General features: G+C 39.9%; 1 protein-coding gene across 2 annotated transcripts in view; it reads left to right on the top strand.

The window, feature by feature from the left end:
- The window catches only part of DSCAM (DS cell adhesion molecule), a 439842-nt gene that overhangs the window by 400636 nt on the left and 19053 nt on the right, over positions 1–20153 (top strand). The window contains exons 21-25 of one of the 2 annotated variants that reach the window (XM_037377793.1): positions 7441–7594; positions 13791–13908; positions 14744–14907; positions 18146–18244; positions 18809–18997. In XM_037377793.1, coding sequence (XP_037233690.1) covers positions 7441–7594; positions 13791–13908; positions 14744–14907; positions 18146–18244; positions 18809–18997 — 724 coding nt within the window. Of the gene's footprint in view, positions 1–7440; positions 7595–13790; positions 13909–14739; positions 14908–18145; positions 18245–18808; positions 18998–20153 lie in introns of those variants that run through there. The other variant, XM_037377794.1, reaches the window with a different exon arrangement.

Genomic DNA, 20153 nt, shown 5'->3' with positions numbered 1-20153 from the left:
TACATGATATGAAAGTATATACAATTTTCTTAAACTATACCTTTAAAGAACCAGAATTCGTTTATATAAATTCCCAGCACCCAGGTATCTTCCACACAATTCTTTCAGACAGACACAAATCTTGTGCTGATTGTGTATAGGATCTGTCCAAATCCTAACTCAATGTGAGGCAGCTTTGCATCATACTTCCTGGCCCTCAGTTCCTTGCATGCCTTGAATAAAAGGCATGGAAAACAGAACTAAAGCAATTATAATCCAGAAGTGATTTGTTGTTGAACACTGTAGAGGCTGAAAGTCTCTTTAACAGAGGGGAGATGTAGCTGGCAGAATCTGGCTGACAAAGTTACTGTTGAACAGAAGCTCATTTAGAATCTGTAAGGTTGAGTTTAAAAGATGCATTCACTGATTTGTGTACTACAAGCAGTATTTATCACTGTGTCTATACAGTACTTTTTACAACATGAAGATATTTATGTTTATTAATTCCTGTTCTTATTTATGTTTATTAATTCCTGTTCTTTATATAGCATAGAACTCGTGTATAATTTGGGGTTTTTTTAGAAATTATTTTGAATGGTATTTAAAATATGTCTTTTTTTAATATACCACATGTACTGTTTACAGCTTTTTCATAGTTATTTCACAGCTTTGGTACTAGCTCCCAAACATAGTACATTCATTCTTTTAATTGCTTTGTCAATTTTACATTTTTTGCTGATCTTATTTTTGTCATAAAGTGCATCTCAGGAGAGATGTGGCAGAATATAAATAAATTCTGATGATGTGCTGTTTTAGATGATTTTAAAAGGTCTCCTTGCAAAGCTCCACTAAAACAAATTTGATATTGATTTTTTCATGAAACTCTGGTCTTGTCTCACTACCTAGTCTCACATACAGGTATATCAATATAGTCTAACAGTAGGTCCTTGCTGTTGGTTGGAGTGGATTTCAGCAGGTTTGAATTCCTCCCATTCCCTTCTGTGTCATATAGGGGACAGAGCACTTGGGACTAGATGGTGTCATACAAATTGTGAGTTGACTGAAATGCTCTGAATAAACCTGTTGTTTTCTTGGTGCTACCAAAGGAGGCAGCAGAACTCCTGGCGGTGCAGAAGGTGGTCTCCTGACCTTCCTGTGACACAACATGCTGCTTCCCTGATCATGAGCCCCAAGAGGCTGATGGACTCTCTGTGAGTTGCTGCAAAGGAGCAAGCAGGTGGTGTACTGTGGTGGCTCCAAGCAACAGACTCCTTGACTGCATGAGCTACCTGGAAGTTCAGGCAGCAGGCTGTCTTCCAGGCATAATTCCTGGAAATTGGTTTACGAGATTTTCTATCAAGTGGGAAGGCAGGGAGCTGCCTCTGCTGTTTCCAAAATTTTCTTGCACTTTCTAACATTTCAGTTCCATATTTAAGAAAAAAAAAAAAATGTGGAAGCTGCATTCTGTTTTGTGCACAGATTCTGTTTGTAATAGTTATATTCAATAATGCTGAATGAAAAACAGATGCCATGTTTCAAAATATGAGCCAAAATAGCAAGACTTGAACAGAAGCCATTATACGACCAAAGTGGTATCCATTACTGAAAACTGTCGTCCAGGTCTGGTGGTTATTTGCAGCTCTGACAGCCTGTCCATCTGTGAAAGGTAGCAAGGCAAAAGCCAGCCATCCTGGAGAGCAGTGCCAGTCCATGACCTCAGGCAGAGTTTCACACCTTTAGGGTGTTCACTCAGAGGGCACGCCTGCTCTGTTCCAGGGATGCATTTAACTCAAAGTTCATTCTCTATAAATACAGTAATGTATTGATTTCATATTAATGCAGTTTGCTTCCAGGTAGAAACAACATGTCATAGCCCAAGTACCCCTAGGTAACTTGTCAGTCCAAGAGACTCTAAATCCTCATTTCCAGGAGCAATGAAGGCCTGAGGTAGAGCCAGGTAGACAACTCTGTGTTGTGCAGAGAGATGGACATCTTTGTGTTTTAACCACGTAGAACTAAAATTTTACTTTAATTACTCATGAGACCCAGTGCTCATTGTAGGCCTCATCTGTACTGCTGATTAAACAAGGGCCAAGGAGCAGCACCTGGCTCCAAGGGTATATGACACTGACGTGTGTCTACACTGCTTAGCAGCACCCCCTCTAAACCAGATCTGTTTTGAAGAAAGCTGTTTAGAATAGTACAAAACTGAGCTAGAGATCAAGTTAAAAATCAGTGGGCATCATCAGGGTGGAGAACTCAACACACTCCCTGGCTGTCTCCCATTTAGCAGTGGAGTTAGTCTCAGAGGATGCATGTTTATTGAGAGAAACCTAGCTAGGCAAACACGGTTCCATTGAGACAGCTCAGGCTAGATAGAAAACTGATTTCTTTTCTGTGGGAGGCTATGAAACCAGTGGTTGGTTGTTGTGGGCAGGAGGGAGCAGTATAAGTATCTCTCCCGAGTCCACTTTTGTTCAGTGGTTCCATTAGTGACTTGGATAATGAAATAGCGAGAGTGCCTATTAAATTTGCAGGAGATATAAGGCTGGGAGGAATTGCAAGTACACTGGAGACAGAACTGGAATTTAGACAGATCTTGATGAACTGGGAAATTGGTCTGGAAAAAAGTTAGATAAAATTTAGTATGGGTAAGTGCAAGAAAATGGGTACTATGAAACTGCTGGGTAGAGAGCAATTGGCTAGATTCTTCAGAAGAGGATTTTGATGTTATTGTGCATCCCAAGATGAACATTAGCTATCTTTATAATCCTGTTGTGAAAAGCCAAATGCCATACCCTAAGATTGTTGAATACAGGTTTGGAAACTGTATTTGAGAAGGCTATGGACCATCGTTAGACAGTCCAAAAGATAACAGCAGATATTATTAGAGAAACTTAGAGAAAATGTGACTTCTGGACAATGTTGAAAGCATCGGGGTTATTAAGTTGTAAAAAGATAAGGGTACTGGTGGGGAAAGGAATGATAAAACTTCATGTAGATTAAGGAGTGGTACAAATATGAAGGTAATAATCTATTCTCCATGTTCCTAATAGACTGGAAAAGAAGCTATGGGCTTAAACTGCAGCAGGAAACTCAAGCTAGATTTCAAGAAAGCTTTGTAGTAGTAAGATTAGTTAAGCAATGCTATAGGTCTTGTAACCTAGGGAGTTGCAAAATCTCCATTTATTTAAGTCTTCAAAATCAGGTTGGAAAAACATCTGTCTGAAATGGTGCAGATATAATTGAGCATGGTTTAAAGAAGAAGGATAGACTTGAGTGAACTCTCAGGGTACTTCCAGCCCTGTTTTTAGATAATGTTATGGACATATTTCATACCTAAATTCACAGCAAAATAACAAATGCCACTCTAGGTAGTGTGTATATATATAAATATATATATATATATAATTTTCAAGATGAGGCAGTCAATATACAGGTAGCCAACTTAGACACATTCTTACTTCACAACACACACCACAAACCTGTGATGTTTCTTGCTTTTCTCTCTTGTCCTTAAAGTCTCTTCATATGGCTTTCTCAGTTCACCTCCAAGTTTCCTGCAACTTGCAGAGAACAAGGAGATAGAGATCTTCTGTGCATCCGTCTTACATCAGAAGTTGTGTAGATGCGGTTGTAGGCAAGGTGCAGGCTTGCTTGGACTGAATAATCTTCTAATCCACAGTAAATGCTACTCGTTACCTTAACTCCCTGCCTGGGGAACTCGCTGATCACTTGGAAAACTGTTACAAATGTATTTTCCTTCTAAAGCACCCTTTTGAAGTTTTCCCAGGCAGAGTTAAAAAACACAACAAGCAAATAAAAAAGCAGCCAGAAGGTGCGGAGTTTTTGATTATTACCTATCTAACTGCTTTCTAAAGGAATCAGAAATTCCAGGAGATGGCACACTGCTTCAAAGCATGCAAAGCAGTATACACCAATAGAGCTGAAGTTGCATCAGAGGAAAATGATGCTCTCTGCAGTGGCTGGCTGTTCCTCAGCATCTCTGTCTGTTACTTGGTTGGGAAGTAGATTAACTGCACCCTGATAAGGGACTTAGATTTCATTTTATTCTTCACAGCCCTTCCTGGCTTTTTAGAGAGTTGACCCTGTCTGTGCTTCTTAGTGAGCTGAAGACAGAAGAAAAATTAACACATCATCTATAATCTGAGTTTAAAAAGCAGTTAGAAAAAAGAAATCCTTTGAGCAAGCATGTTACTGCTTTTGGGATAAAACAGCTGTATATATTTCATACTGGCACATGCAAAGGCCAATATGTGACAGGGTGACATTCCTTTAAAATATTTCTTATTTCAATTGTTTAATCTTCTCTCTGCTGACAAAGCTCCCTTTTTCTTCTTGTGTAATGAAAGTCTCTGGCATGTTAGTCTATTTGAAATGACAGGCAAAAGTAACAAGTAAAATCAATTCATTGTCACCGGAGCATCCCCAAGTGTTTAAAATGGAATGTGAGTTGAGGAAACAGGTGTATGTTAACCAGTTAGAAACCAAAATCTTTTGCTATTGTTGTTTGTTTTAAGAAAACAGGAAGGATTAATTTAGTGAAGTTTCATTTATCGGATTCAATTAATAGATTCATTCCATGAATAATTGAATTTATATTCAGAATAGCTACAGTTGTAGATGTGTGAATGATGCTGGTTCTCTGTGAGTGAATAAAAGAAATTGAAGACAAGGCATTTTAAAAGGCATTAGAGAAGCTAATTATGTGATTATTCCATCTTTGGAGTTTGAGAGAGAGTTTCTCTGTTTTGAGACAATTTTGCCTGCTCTTCTAGCTGACTGCATTGCAACCAGGGAGATTTTGGAGGGTTGATTGTTTTTTTCAGTTTTGTTTTTGACTTTGATCTTCAGAGCAGGGGTGCTCAGTGCCAGTGCTCTAGCTTCAAGGCTGAGGTTTTCCTTTTCTGCTTAGCTGCTCACCTTATCCCAAACATCAAATCTCAAACCAGATTTCTCTGAGCTGTGTTTAGCATTCTTATATGGGTGCACGTCTGTCTGACTGTCCCAGTCTCTGCCATTGCAGAGGGGAACAGAGCAGTGGCATTTCAAGCAGGAGATCTGCAGTATTAGGAGTGGCTTCCAAACGCAGCCATATGTCCCTTTCATAAACCATGGCAGTCACTGAAAAAACCGGTGTAAATTTAACTGAACTGCTGTGAAAGTTTAGCAATAAGGAAGTCTGTAATGTTTAGCTGTTCCTAAATGCTGTATCAACATTCCATGTTAATAGGTGGTTTAGAAGTAACTTGTGCTAGATAGCTGCATTAATGAGTGGAGCCTAAGTGCCTGAGACAGCCTAGTCTGTTTGACTTTCAAATTAACCCTAGGAAATGCTGCCTCATGAATATTAAAATTCAGCCTCCTGTGCCATGATCAATACATTATTTTTTATGTATGACCTCACAAAGATCCAGCCTGTCAAGTTATGGGCATTTGTCCAATATTCTTGTGTAAATGTCAAGATAGATGGTTCTCAAAACCTGCTTTAATATTTCACATAGTAATAGAGGTGTCTGCCTGCACTGACCTCTTCATATCAGAAGTGGAAACCCAGGGAAATGCTTGCTAAATGGGACAAACTGACTTGGCATTTTCACAGGAGCAATGAGATTGGCTAGAAAGTACAAAGATCCCTTATGTCGAGCCTAGATAACTGCTAGCTAAAGCCAACCAGTCGCCCCAGAAAAGTTAGTCTCCATGGAGGAAACAGAATATATTCTTGTAGAAGCAAGTAGAGGCATGCATTTGTATAATGCCAAGGAGTTAAGTATTTTAGTAAGAAGCACATTAACTTCCGATGCCTTCAGCACAGACAACTATAACTGGGCTAGTCATATGGACACTTCTGTAGCTGGTGGGGAAACAGGTATGTCCTATGGGCCCACTGCAATGTATGTGTGTCAAAGAGGGCAGAAGAACCTTGCCTTAGAAGTTACCTTTTCTTTGTGTCATCTCTGAAGGGAGTCAAGATGACTGGCTTAAGTACAGGTGTTTTCACTCTAGAATTCAAAAATGAGATGAGATGAACTCTCCTCTTCCCCTGGCTATAGGATATGCCAGCTCAAAAGTAGAGAAATGCAGTGACCCATTTGGCAGCTGAAACTAGCTACCAGTTCACACTGGAGAGGTGTTTAATGGTATCTCAGAAACATCCCTTATTTATTTGGAATTCACTTTGAAGGACTACATATTCCAATGCTTTCAGGTCAACCTGCCTTTTGAAATGCTAATCAGATGAAATTGGCCTTTATCACCAGCAGATATTTGTATATCAAAGACATTCCTTGCACATTTTCTGTCAGTCTCAATCAAGTTTAGATGACACTGATTCATTATTTTTAATGCTGATTCCTAGTAAAATCTTCTTTTCTACATCATTAACATTTCATTATTTTTAGCCTCGTGTTAGTTAGCCATTACCATGCTCAATATTGCACAGGGAAGTGAGTAGTATTCATTCTAGTGGTTCATTACCCCTCTATTTTTACATACAAGAATCACAAAGCCCATGTTAGAAATAAAACTGGCTATATTGAATATTGTAATACTGTTAAGGGCTGATGAGTTTCTCTTCCCCACCAAGAAGTGGAGCTGCCTGTGGAGGATGTGCTGAGGTGCACAAAGCCCACATCCCCTGGAGGAATCTATATAATCCTCTGAACCATTCCTTGCACAGGTTGCTTCGAGCAAACAGCAGAATGTAACACTGATAAGCCAGTGCTGCATAGCAGCTGGTCGGCTTCACTGCAGCCCACGGCCAAGGCACTTGAGTGACAGTGCAAGAACAGACGGAACTGGCATTTCTTCCAGCATTTGTCCTTCGCTGCTAATGCAGCTAAATAGCTGAGATGACCTTCTGCTGGGAAAATTTGAATGCAAGTAATTTTGTGATTAAACAAAGCTAGACTTGGGGGAAGTTTGAACAGCCTATTACAGAACACAGTTTTATTTCTTGATTCTCTCCATTACTGAAGGAATAAGCCACCAAACCCAAGGATAAGGAACACCAGCGCAACAGTTCTAGGTGACCAAAGGCATACCTTGAGGAGTAAACTCCAGATTTCACAGCAGATGCAGGACTGCACCCTATGTTGGAAAGGTTTTGTGTAAACCAAAATCGGTTTGTCAGAACTATTGATGGTAAAAATTTGTCAAATATGTTCACTTAAATTGTTTATCCAACCCTGCAAAAACAAACAGACAGATAAAATTCATAATCTGAACAAAACCAATTTGTAAACAAGATCTAGGCCCAAATTCACTGAATATAAATTGATTCAAACAAGTTACTGTGTCTGCTCTGTTTATTGCCATCTGCCATCTGTTTGGAGCCACTCGAAGTACCTTGAAGTAACTGGCTTTGTAGCACTCAGCTTAGTAGACTTTCTCCAAATGCTGTTTATTTCAATCTGGAAATATTTGTGTCTCCCAACACAGGTAATCAGCGAGTTTGAAGCCTCTCCCGACTCATTTTCCTACAGAATCCCCAACCTGAGCCGGAATCGCCAGTACAGCGTCTGGGTGGTAGCAGTGACTGCTGCAGGAAGAGGCAACAGCAGTGAGATTATCACTGTGGAACCGCTAGCTAAAGGTACAGTGACAGCACTTTTAAAAGCAATCCAGAACTTTACAATGCTAATTACTGTTATAATTGGCACGTGGCTTCTTTATGCCTCATTACTTATTGAGAGTGGGGGTTGTCAGGAATAACTTTAATTCTCTCCAAAAGTTGGGTGACAACTCTCAGCTAATCACCTAAGCTTTTGCTGTAGTCAGCAGAGAATGATGTGCTTCTCTAGGGGGTAATTCATCCCACCTACCTTAGAAGGAAATAAATTGCTTTTTGTAGCAATTTTTATCTTCTTTTGTTGGGTACAGAGGGTTTGCAAATGATCCCCTTCCCCTTTGAATGCGTCTTCCTTTCTTTTCTTGCCATACAAGATAACTTATTTATCATTCCTCTCCTTACTAATATTTCTTGTTTACTCCACAAATGCTGTCTTCTGTATAAAATGGTCTGATTAACATATCTAATAACTCTGAACAATTGTTCTCAACTTGCATTAGCTTTGAAGTTTGCTGCTTCTATTTCAGATATGAAGAAGGGATAATGTGCCTCAAATCTTGCATATTTTTTTCTAGCTGTATTAGTTGTTCTATTAAAAGATTTTGCTTGGGCCCATTAATTCTGCTTTACCTGTACTGTGAGATGTGATGTTTACAACACTGTAGCACTTTAGCTTGGAAATAGAGACCTAACATTTCAGACAGCAAAGTGAGAAGAGCCCCATCAGTATTCAGTCTTTGCATGGGGTCTTCAGACTGATGTTGGTTTTTTTCCCCACTCAAAATTGGTAACATCACAGTATGTGCCAGTATGAACAGAGTATTGAACATGTCCCTAAAGTTGCAAAGTTAGATGCATTTAATTGACTTTAAAGTTTTAGAAACCTGCTAATTATTCAGTCATGTGGCTAATGATGTAGTAATGTAAAATAAAGTGTCCAGTGCTTCATGGTGACAGATATTTTCTAAAAAAAGCTTTGCAGAACCTCAGCCAAATGCCACCAACATGACATTACTTTCTGCATGGAAGAGCGTATACCATCACTGTAGGAAAGCTTGCTATTCCTGCCTATCTAGGTGGTTGATAACCAGTTTGATGATGGTAGATTAACAATCTGAGCTATTGTCATGGATGGCAGTGATGGTGTTTGGAGAGTACTATTTCAACATATGACATAGCTTAGAAGTTGCACATAGGGTTTCTCAGGTTTGTGATGGGAGCTTTCATGACTTTTCTTTGCCCCTTCTCTAGACTAAAGTTTTCATCATATGAGATGGATATTTTTCAACATTACTGTGAGAAGCCTCTAGTAACTACTATGTTACTACTGTAGGTCACCATGGAAGATTTATCAGTGTAAAAACAGGGAGAGTCTAGCAAGGTAAAGAGGCCTCAGTTGGAACAAGCAGGGAAATACGTGCTCCCCATACCATTGCTTACAGGGGTTTTTCTGTCAGCTGAGAAGAGCCACCTTCACTCTCTGCTTCTTTCTTTAGAAGGACAGTATAAAGCATCCAGTCAACATTAGTCAACATTATTCTCCAGTATAAAGTCTACACTACACGATGCTCAGGACAACCCTCTCACATGCACTTAGGACTGAAAACGTGATGAATAACCCATTGCTGCAGGTTGTGATGGACATTAGGAGTACTGATAGACAGCAATTTTATGAACTTTGGATGTTAGTCAGGTTAGAAATTACTGTATCATGTACCAGATTTCCTGTACAAATGCATCACTATGCATCACTGGGCCTTTTAGAGAGCTGGGAGAAATTGGTGATCAGTGGTAAGGGCAGTTGGATGCACAATGAAAAAGAACGAGCAAAGCTAATAGCCTTGAAGACCTTTCTTGCCCCCCAGTACATCTGAGTCAAGTAACACATCACAGGGTTAGAAGCAGTTATAGCCAGATTTTGCCACAAGTCTCCAGTGAAAGAACATCCTATGGGCCATTATTGTGAAGTTGTTTGCTTCCTTTTTTTCTCCACTTATTTCACAGTAACTGTCCAAGTAATGATACCATCATGACAGCTAATGCGAGTTAACTTTGAATTGAATTATGTCAACTTAATTATAACCCCTTTAAGAACTCCTCTGAGAACAATGAGAATGTCTAGATAGGGGTTTGATGTGAAATGGATAGTCCAATTTAAATGAAAGCTTAATTCAAGTTAACATTCTTTAGCATCTCCGTTTCTCAGAACAGATTGTTACTCTCTGTAATTAACTGACAAAAATAAGCAAAAACCCCCAACAAACAGAAAATAAGCATTGCAATGGAAGTTCAGTCTCTATGTAAGCAGGCTATGCCCCTGCCCATCAAACTGCTTCATTACTGACTTGAAAGTTGTGGGTTTAGCCTGTCAAATATATCTATGCCATGGTTTAACCCCAGCCAGTAATGAAGCACCACACAGCTGCTTGCTCACTCCCCCCTCACCCAGAGGGATGGGAAGGAGAATCGGAAAGGAATGTAAGACTCAAGAGTTAAGAACAATTTAATAACTGAAATAAAATGAAAATGAAACAGCAATAATAACAGTGACAGTAATGGTTATAGTGAAAAGCAGGGAGAGGGGGAGAGGAATGAAATCCAAAGACAAGGGAGAAAAAACAGCAAGTGATGCACAACACAACTGCTCACCACCCACTGACCGATGCCCAGCCGGTCCCCCAGCAGTGATCTGCAGGCCCCAGCCAACACCCACCCCCAGTTTACACACCGAGCATAACACCCCATTGTATAGAATACCCCTCTGGCTAGTTCAAGTCAACTGTCTTGGCTGCATCCCCTCCCAATTTCTTGTGCCTCTCCAGCCCTCTGGCTGGCAAGGCCCGAGAAACTAAAAAGTCCTTGATACAGCATAAACATTGCCTTGCAACAACTAAAAACATCAGTGTGCTATCAACACTGTTCTCATACCAGATCCCAAACACAGCACTGCACCAGCTACTAAGAAGAAAATTAACTCCATCCCAGCTGAAACCAGGACAATCTAAAAGACAGAAAATCTTGCATGTACCTTGTCATGGTCATGGAGAATGGCATTTGCCAGCAACACGACGATAACAGATCTAGACCCATGGCAATGTGATCCTCTGGGAAGAGCTCTCTGACTTTAATGTTGAGTCTCACCTGCTCTTGTAGACTACCTGAGCGTTAATGTTGAACAGGTTTGCCTCCTAGTCTCTGTTGCTTTTTGTGTTTTAAGTTTTTTAAGAACATATGGGACTCATATGATAGTACACACACCCCACTGGTCTCTCTTTAATGGCTCATCACGCTGGAATACACAGGCTATTCTTCTGTGAGAAAGGAACTCCTGACCCAGGGTGTCCGCTGATGGCTCTTCTATCTGGATTAAGCTGAGCTTAAGTGAACTGTCAAAATTCCTGTTCAGTTTCCCTATACAGTTTGCCTTTAAAATTCAATTTTTTTAATTGAAAAAATAACAGAAGTGTGTTATGGCCTCTTGCAAAGAATTTCTGCCCATTTCTTATTTTGTGACAGTAAGTGTAGGTCATTGGATTAAAAATTCAAACAAACATGCAGAAAACCACATGAACATGGGAGTGCACTATTCCGTGAAGGCATCTCTTTATCTTCAATTAATGATGGGGTAATCTGCAAAAAGTAGGAACAGACACAGTTCTAATCCAGTGCCGTGTCATCTAACAGAAGGCTAGTGGGTAGTGGCAGGCGTGTGGGTAGCTTCGACAACAAAGAGATGAGCCCTGCAGCTGAGTTGCCCGCATGCTGCATAGAGCTCCCTTGGCTCCAAAGGGAGAGGTCTGTGAGATCCAAGGTATTTTAACCTCATGAATGCCCGTTAGCATTTCAAACCTATTGCTTTCAGATGAATTTCACTAGACTTTTATTTTGTTTCTAGTTTTCTTTTGTTTGTGTACCTGTTAGCAGTTTCAGAACGTTATTAGAAGTTTAAGCTATAAAGAAAATTGGACTTAAGAGTTTTCATGCTGTTTTACCATCTCTTTTATAAGCACTCAGCACATGAAAGGAATAAAGTAATCTATAGAAAGCTGGGGGTACTTTCACAGAAATAGCACAGCATGCTTTTGTAATGTACACTTCTGAGTTACGGTGTGTGATCTTACCGCTGGATTAGGCTTCTGTGAGCTTCGTGTTACTTCCACACATCACAGTAAAGTGGGACACACAGGATATTGAAAACCAGGACCTACAACATAAATTTAGTGCTTTAAAACTCTGAAATCCTGATAACCTATGATTTAAGGAAGAATTCATAAAGAAATAACTATCAAAAATAAAGGGATATCACAGAAAGGTTGCTAAGTGGTGCCAAGTCATGCTGAAGCCTTCAGCAGGATTCCTGCACTACGTATGCTTTGTCATAAAGTAACTGGCAGCAGCTGGAAATAGCTGGATATTTTGAGAAACACTGGAGAAGTGGAAAAGCCAGGGAGAAAAGGATTAATAGTTCATTTTAAATGAGTTTTCAGGCTTCATTTTACAGAGGGAATTGTGCATGGAACAGGAATTCAAGTTTCTAACCACTGTTGCTCAGAGTGCACTGCAGCTACTAGGAGCAGTCCAGACGCTTACAGATGTATTTTGCAGATAGTCACAGCTGGCAGCACCTCCTGCTGCTTTTGAAAGATGGTATGGGTACCATCAGGCATCCCCTCCAACAAAAACCTGGCATCACTGAAGACAAACAAGCATTCTAACAGTAATTTCAGTGGAGTCAGCATTTCATGCCATGTGTCTGGGTAGAAAGCATTTTTCTGTTGCAGTTAGCTTGGTTAATCAATCCATGGCTTGTGCCAGTATCGGCCTGTGTAAATCTTGTAGAAGACAGGGCCTTAGGAGTGCCACAGTGGAAAAGAAGGCTGTGCCATGAGACTTACTGACTGACCAGTGTCTCTGTATCATTCTGGTGTACGACCCCCTCAGGGCAGCACCCGCTGCAGCACCCTCCTGCCCGGGCTAAGCATCAGAGCTGCCAGCAGGGAGCCAGTGGTCTGCAGATGCTGTTTGGCCTGGACAGGACGTCTTGGTGCTTGGCTGTCAGGAACGTAATGTTTTCCCATTACCTAACCTTCCCATTGCCTGGTACCCTAAAGCTGTAAACAGCTCCTTCTTGTGTTTTCAGTTAGAATTTTGACCAGAGAGAAGTCTCTCCACAAGCTTTGTGTTCAACAATGCTTGAAGATAACATAGGCAACACAGTCCAAACTGATAATGTAATCTATGAAATCTTTTATTTTTATTAATCTTTCAAGTCCCACTGCAGCCTACTAAATCTAAATTATTTCCCTGAATTCTTCAAGGCTTGTTCTTTTATGCATGATTTTTTTTTTTTTTTGAGATGAACTATCCTGGTTATATTTAATGCTAATGCTCATTTTCATGTTTTTCTAATTGGTGCAAAATGAATGATTAAGTATAAATTCTGATCAGTGCACATGGCTGAAGTAGATAAGGATTAAAAATACAGTATTTTGTGTACCTGCATTCAGTATATGCCTTTGAAATGTGTATTTAGAGGCCAACAAGAAATTTATTTCTATCAAGGGTTATTCTTGAGTAATAAAGTATGAAGAAGCTCTAACACAAACCTAGTGTTCCTGTATATTGTAAACTGAAACTACAGGAATGATATTTGTGTTGATATATTTAGGTAATATGAGAGCTGACACAAATTAAACTGACTTAAGAGTTTGTTCATATTTGTGGACTTCAGATAGACTCTGCAATGTACTAACATGTACATCCATGAAAGTTTATTTTGCTTAATACCATAGCTGTTGTAATGGTGATGTGCAAATAACAGAGCTTGTGTACAATGCTGTCTACTGTGGACACTTCTTCCTGGAGGTTTAGAGAGAAGCATCCCTTGGACATAATTTTTGTCCATAATTTCTACTATGAAGTAAATAAAAATTAGTAAGGATGATCAATAACTAGTTTTTTCTGTTTTTTCCCCACAAGGGCTCTTCCAGTCCTCTGCCTCATCTCTCTCATAATTGCTTTTCTTCCAGATACTAAAATTATAGCATTTGTGCTTGAATAAATAGCTGAAATTATGAGTTAAAAGGAATTAGTTTCCTAAAAGTACAACTTGAAGCAGATTGGTTTGGTTTTCCACACTTAATTCTGGATGTGTCTATTTCCCTTCCAAGGGCTGTATGAATGACCAACTAATTTCAGTCTTTTTTGCTGTCTCGCTCAGCTCCTGCCAGGATTTTGACATTCAGCGGCACAGTGACAACTCCTTGGATGAAGGACATTGTCCTCCCTTGCAAAGCTGTGGGAGACCCAGCTCCAACAGTCAAATGGATGAAGGATAGGTAACCAGCAACTAAATGTATAGCTCAAATAAATCCCATTTGTTTAAAATCCTGAGGGTTGCAATGCAGATGATCCTGGATGACTGTGTGAGGAGGAGAAGGACCGTTTGCAGGGACTGCACACAGTTACGGTAGAAAAGGAGTTCAGAAATTCCTTGAACTAAAACTGATTGGCTGTGGTGATTGGAAGGTATCAAAAGGGAGGAAAAGTTACAAAGAAGGGGTAAAGGTAAACATTCAAAACATAAAACCTAGGAGTCTCTTCTGTTTTAACTTCAGGCACACTGAATAGTTTCAGTCTGAGAAAGTGATATGTCTGATGTGTTGAATTGTGCTGTGGAGTGCAGTGTACATGTCTTGCACGTATCTTGTTTTCTGTTACTCCATTTTGATCTTTAGTTTCACAGTTTGACAGAGTCACTTGGAAATACACATGGACGATAATTTTCCTCTGAGCGCTGTGTAAGCAGCGATACTGCAATGCTATGAAACCATCTTGTGCATTGCTGCAAATAGCTATTATTTTATAAAGATGAACTTTGTAGCCAGGAGTTGCCTTTTATTCTGATTTTGGCACTTTTATGAAATATACAATAATTAAGGAAGGAGTGAATTTCCATTTTCAATCAAATTGGGGCCAGGATATGTGTGTTCTTTCAGCATATGGCAGGTGTTTCTCAACAGAAAATATTACTTTGCTGTCTTTATCAAAAAGGACGCCACCCTCCCTCTTCTTTTTCTTTCTTTCAATAGTTCGTTGCTTAAAAAAACCCCAATTCTGAGTAATTTTGATTGTAACTTCTTTAATGTATGCACTTTGTTTCCTGTGAGGTAGTAACGGGACACCCAGTCTAGTGATGATTGATGGGCGAAGAAGCATCTTTAGCAATGGCAGCTTTGTCATCCGTACTGTGAAAGCAGAAGACTCTGGATACTACAGTTGCGTGGCCAGTAACAACTGGGGATCAGATGAAATAATTCTGAATTTGCAGGTACAAGGTAAGACTATGAGATTTATCTCATAATTGTTATCACATTTATGAACTGCCATGTGCTGGTAATGCATAGGTATGTCTGTTTGCAAGTGGATGCAAAAAAATAGTAATAAAATGTATAAATACAAATGTATTTTTTGCAAATTTATAAATATAATATTATGCATGTCACTATGACTCAGACATCAACATTTTATGATATAGCAGAGGTTTTGCTTTTGGCGGAATGATTACAATAAGTCTCTGTGTAAGCTTTCGTAGGACTGACAATGGTTTGCATTCAGTTATCTTCTAGTTCTTCACACAGAAAATAACAGCTTATGCATTCTCCTTACAAATATTACATGTGTCATTTAAATACTTCAAAATTCAGAAAGAGCTGAAGGCCTTTACTTTAGCTTCTGAAAAGCCATCCACAGAAATTTACCTCTGTACTGAGACCTTGGACAAAAACTTCATTATGCAAGAGCAGAATTTTATTGATGGTGAATATGAGGAAGCATTTAAAATGAAGCATCAGTACACCTTCAACCAGCACATATTACCAGCTACTTTTCGTATGCTAGTTGAAATGTATATAATGCATCATTGTGTTGATATGTATAAAAGCAATAACAATACAGGAATACACATTGACCGTGTATTCACATACCAAGAATTTATCATGCAGATTTCCTAGCTCACATACACTAAATTAGATCCTAAGAGTGCTTCAGTTGGCTGCAAATTGTTGTACCAGAGAGAAGCAAATAACTGAGTTGGGAATATAGGCCATGCTGTGGTCAGTCACTCTCCTGTCCCTTGATATGCAATCTCAACTTCTTCTGCAGACATATGAGAACACAGAAAGAGATTGTTTCAACTGCAGTCCAACTTTCTCTGAGTAAACTATTCCACTAAGTCCTGAAAAAAGTGCTATTGTGTACCTACAATCCAACAGAGCCTAAGGTGCTTTTCTGCAATGTTTGAAGCATGACCACAACAGGAAGTAGGGAGACTAAACACTACCGAATGGAAACCTTATATTTCACTAAGTACTTCCGTAATGGCATATCCTTGCTGTTATTGAACTGCAGTAATTAAAAGCAAATCAATATTACTTCCCTGAGGGACAGAGAAAGACTGGAATCAAATATGTGGGACCACCATCTTTTTTAGATAGAGTGAAGATGTGATGAAAGGTTTTACAATAAACCTTTCACAGTGTAGTGTGTGGAGTCTCCTTCCATGGAATCAGCCAAGTCAGTCAGAATAATGGAACAAATCCATTTCACAGGGAATTTTCCTTTAGAGTATAAACTGCCTTTTTTTTTTTTTGTTTTCTTCAGCACTGTTTAGCCCTGTGAGACCAGTAAAATCATTTTTTCTTTGAACTAGTCCATAGCTGTAAACCAGCAGCTTCCACTTAATATCAGGACTCATTATTTTGCAATGTGATGACTTGAAGGTGAACTGCAGTGGGGACCTTTTCCTGGAGTTTCATTCTGCAGGCAGAGCTACCCCTTAAACATAGGCAAAGCAGGCGATGTCCTCTGGCAGCAGACTGCTGGAGATGACAGAGCATTTGTGACTTCTGTCCTGCCTTGCTTATGGGTTGGTGTCTGTTGAGCAGTAACTACGGCAGTGAAAAGGCAGCTCCTGCCAGCGGCAATCGCCACCCCCACCACCGCCTTCCCACAGTTGCAGTGGCAGTGACCAGAAAGGTGTGACTGCCCTGTTGTCTCTCCTCCATGGCTTTCCATCCCAGCTTTGCCACTACTTCCCAGACCCCTTCCCATGATGAACACTGTCCATGCCTCCTTGTTCTTGAGGCAGCAAAGCTCAATTTTTTTCTATGTTTCTGAGGAGCTTGGAGACCTCTAGTAACACTTGTTTAAAAAACAAACCATAGAATGAGCCAGACCCCATGCTGCTGTGTATGACCAGAGCAGGGCAAAGGATGTGAAATAGGAACTTCTCTTTCTCCCTCCTTCAACTTCTGAACTTACAATTGCAGATGAAAAACACTTGGGTGAAGCGTTAGTAAATATTTACCCTTCAGGGCTCTAATAAATATTTGAGTAGCTCTTTGAAGTTTCACCTGCCATTCTTCTCTATTTCAGCAAACACTATCCTACACGGCCTGACTGCTTTTGTGCTGTGGTGCTGGTTACCTCACTTGTACAACGGGACTAGCGGAATGATTCAGGCAGAGGTCAAACATGACCTTGCCAGACTATCACTGGCATATGGTCATATTGGCTCATGTTAGATTTGTCAGGGTGAAAAGAAAGCTGGATGCTCTGCCACTTTCTGCCCATGAGTGCTGAGCTCTGGGAACGCAGGCACTATACACTGGTGCAATTTGGGGTTACTTAGCCCCAGCTTAAACTGTCCCAGTTCCCAGTCCCTTCTCCAGTCCCAATTCCCAGGCCCAGTTCTCCCTACCCTGGGTAACTTGTTGGGATGTAGCATGACTCCTTCTCTGCCTTTTCACACTGGATTTTCCTCTGAAGGAAACTGGACATTGGGCAGAGGATGGGAGATGAGACCTCGGTCTTACTCCTGCACTCCTGCCAGGAGATGGTTCTGGGAACCATGCGGTTCTTATGTCCCACCATTTAGACACAGCCGTAATGTTTATGGGGAGCAGCAGAACTGAAGTGTTTCCAGGTTTGTTCAGCCTTTGCTGATAGTCTTGTGTCTTCTTTATACCAATAGCCTCAGTGAATAAATGGTGTGATCTGGAGGAGATATGGATCTGCCTCCAACCACAGATCTACCTGTGCTACCTAGTTAGCACTCACAGTTACGCTGGCAGAAACTCTTTTTATGCACTTTGTAAAAAATTTTGCCATAATGGCCTGCAAACACATGCATGAGTGGGGCATCATTTTCAACTGGATATCTTTTTCCTGCCACTAAAATATCAGCTTCTCCCTAAAACAGACATGTAAAATAATGAAAAATAAGGGCTGAGTAGCTCATATGCCATTAAGGTTTGACAGGACAGCTACAAAAAAATCAGAGAAAAGCAAGGGTTAAGAACTGAAAGACAAAATTATGTAGAAAATTAAGTATAAAAATGGGAGCTTGTCTGCTCTTGTCTTCACCAAGGCTGTCAGCTAAACAGACACTTTGACAGAAATAATTTGCATTTTTTATAACTCAAAACAGTTATATGATAAATGACTGTTAAAAAGGATTAAGATCACATCTAATCATTTGAATCTATTTTCTATTTTTAACTATTTCCCATCTAGTTCCACCAGACCAGCCAAGACTCACTGTATCCAAAACTACATCTTCCTCTATCACTCTTTCCTGGATACCTGGAGACAATGGTGGAAGTTCTATCAGAGGTAATATAATTCAGGTTAATTGCAACTTCTTACTAAATTATCATATGTTGATAGTGTTAGTATATAATTATGAATGGCTACAAAAAGAAAAACAAAGCAGTCTGTATTACTGTCAGTGCTTAATGTGCACTATCATCATGATAACAGCTTTCAGTAAATTGCAGTTTCTCTTTGAGGTGGTTTAATCACAGATTTAATCACTTTCTTCCAGCGTACCCTCAGCTGTTATGACAGTTACTCTCTGTGGTTTTCCAGACATGTAATCTCTAACCATTCATTTTTGACGGTCCAGGTTCATCTTCTGGTCTTTGTTGCTGATTGAAGGGTATTTAGAAATGTCTATCCATTTCTTTTCTCTTTGAAGTGATCATAAAAATGGTATTTAAGCTGTTGTAAGGGTAGGCAAAATGTATTGCCTAGTATCTTTTAGTCAGGGGAGAGCTGTATGTCTTTCTGTGCATGGGATTTTTCTAGTTCTATTAGATCTTTAAAATTGCTTGTCATATTACCTGCAGAATTTGTGGTTTGTCTGGCTTATTGTTGCCATCTGTGCTTTTCCTCCAGGTTATATTTTGCAGTACTCAGAAGATAACAGTGAGCAGTGGGGTAGTTTTCCCATTAGCCCTAGTGAGAGATCCTACCGTTTAGAGACATTGAAGTGTGGTACTTGGTACAAGTTTACTTTAACTGCTCAGAATGGAGTGGGGCCAGGACGCATCAGCGAGATCATTGAGGCCAAAACACTTGGAAAAGGTATGTCGATTTCCGTCCCCATTGCTTACCTAAAGCTCTTGCACTCTGCTGTAGATCTTGGTTTGATAGGAAGACAGGCTTGGATATTTTACAATTATTGGCTTTGGAAACTTTTCCAATCGTGTCCTTGGTGTGACAGAAGCGCCTGTCACTGTGGGACTTGAAGCACTTACCAGCTGATATTATATCCTTATTTTCTTTAATATTTTTTTTCTGAGATGGGTTGGTACATATTTTGGAAGGGGATGCCTCCACTGTTGTAGGCTATAGAAATTCCAAGTACTGCTATTTACATGAGGAAATAGTTTCTTCTTTTGTAAAGATTCAGGCATTTATTTGTCTGGATGTTGAAGGAAGATGGGGAGTATGTTTACGTGTAGAGGAAATGGTGCCAACGTCTTATTTCTGCTCCAGACTGGTATTGCAGGAGCCATGCAAGTAGCACCCTTTGAACAGGGCAAGTGTCAAAAGCAAAGTAAAAGTTTGCAGAAAACTCTGCAAAGCCAAAGAATGAAAAATTGTTGAATTCTTAGTTAACTCAGCAATGGGTCCATTGATCCTGGTGCTGAGGACAGTTCCACATTGTAAATATCTGTCAGAATTATGAGCAAATATTGCACCAGACCCACTTAAAGAGACTTATCCCGAAGTCAACAGAGTGCAGTAGTTTTTGCATAATGCTGTAAAGATTACCTAATCTTGCATCTCTTTACCAGTTGTAAGAAATACTCTTAATTTGGGAGCAGTTTCATAATAATGATAGTTTACTTTTGATAGGTATGCCTGCCTCTATGCTTTTCATCACACCTGTGCTGTTGCAGATCTCCCAAGCATCACAGCAGGGTAGACATTTCATTTGACACGGGGAAGACCTGGTGTACAGTAGATGTGAATGGTATGACTTGCTGAAGCTCAGGGGACACTGCAGGTCAGCTGCGTACACGCTGAGGTTATTGGTGGTCAGGGAGAATGGTCTACTGTCCTTAAAGAAAGGGACATTTAGAAAAGTAGAAGCGGAGTGTTCTTATTTTCATTGCATGAAATGCAAGGTTTATACGTGCTTCAAATAATATCTAAATGGTTCATGAGAAAGCAGATCTCCCAAACTTCTGAGTTTCTCTGGGACTTGATATATATGCCTGGAAACTACCTGTGT

Source organism: Falco rusticolus, chromosome 2 (genome assembly GCF_015220075.1).
Source record: "Falco rusticolus isolate bFalRus1 chromosome 2, bFalRus1.pri, whole genome shotgun sequence".
Classification (NCBI taxonomy): domain Eukaryota; kingdom Metazoa; phylum Chordata; class Aves; order Falconiformes; family Falconidae; genus Falco; species Falco rusticolus.
This window is presented reverse-complemented; position numbering and strand designations above follow the sequence as displayed.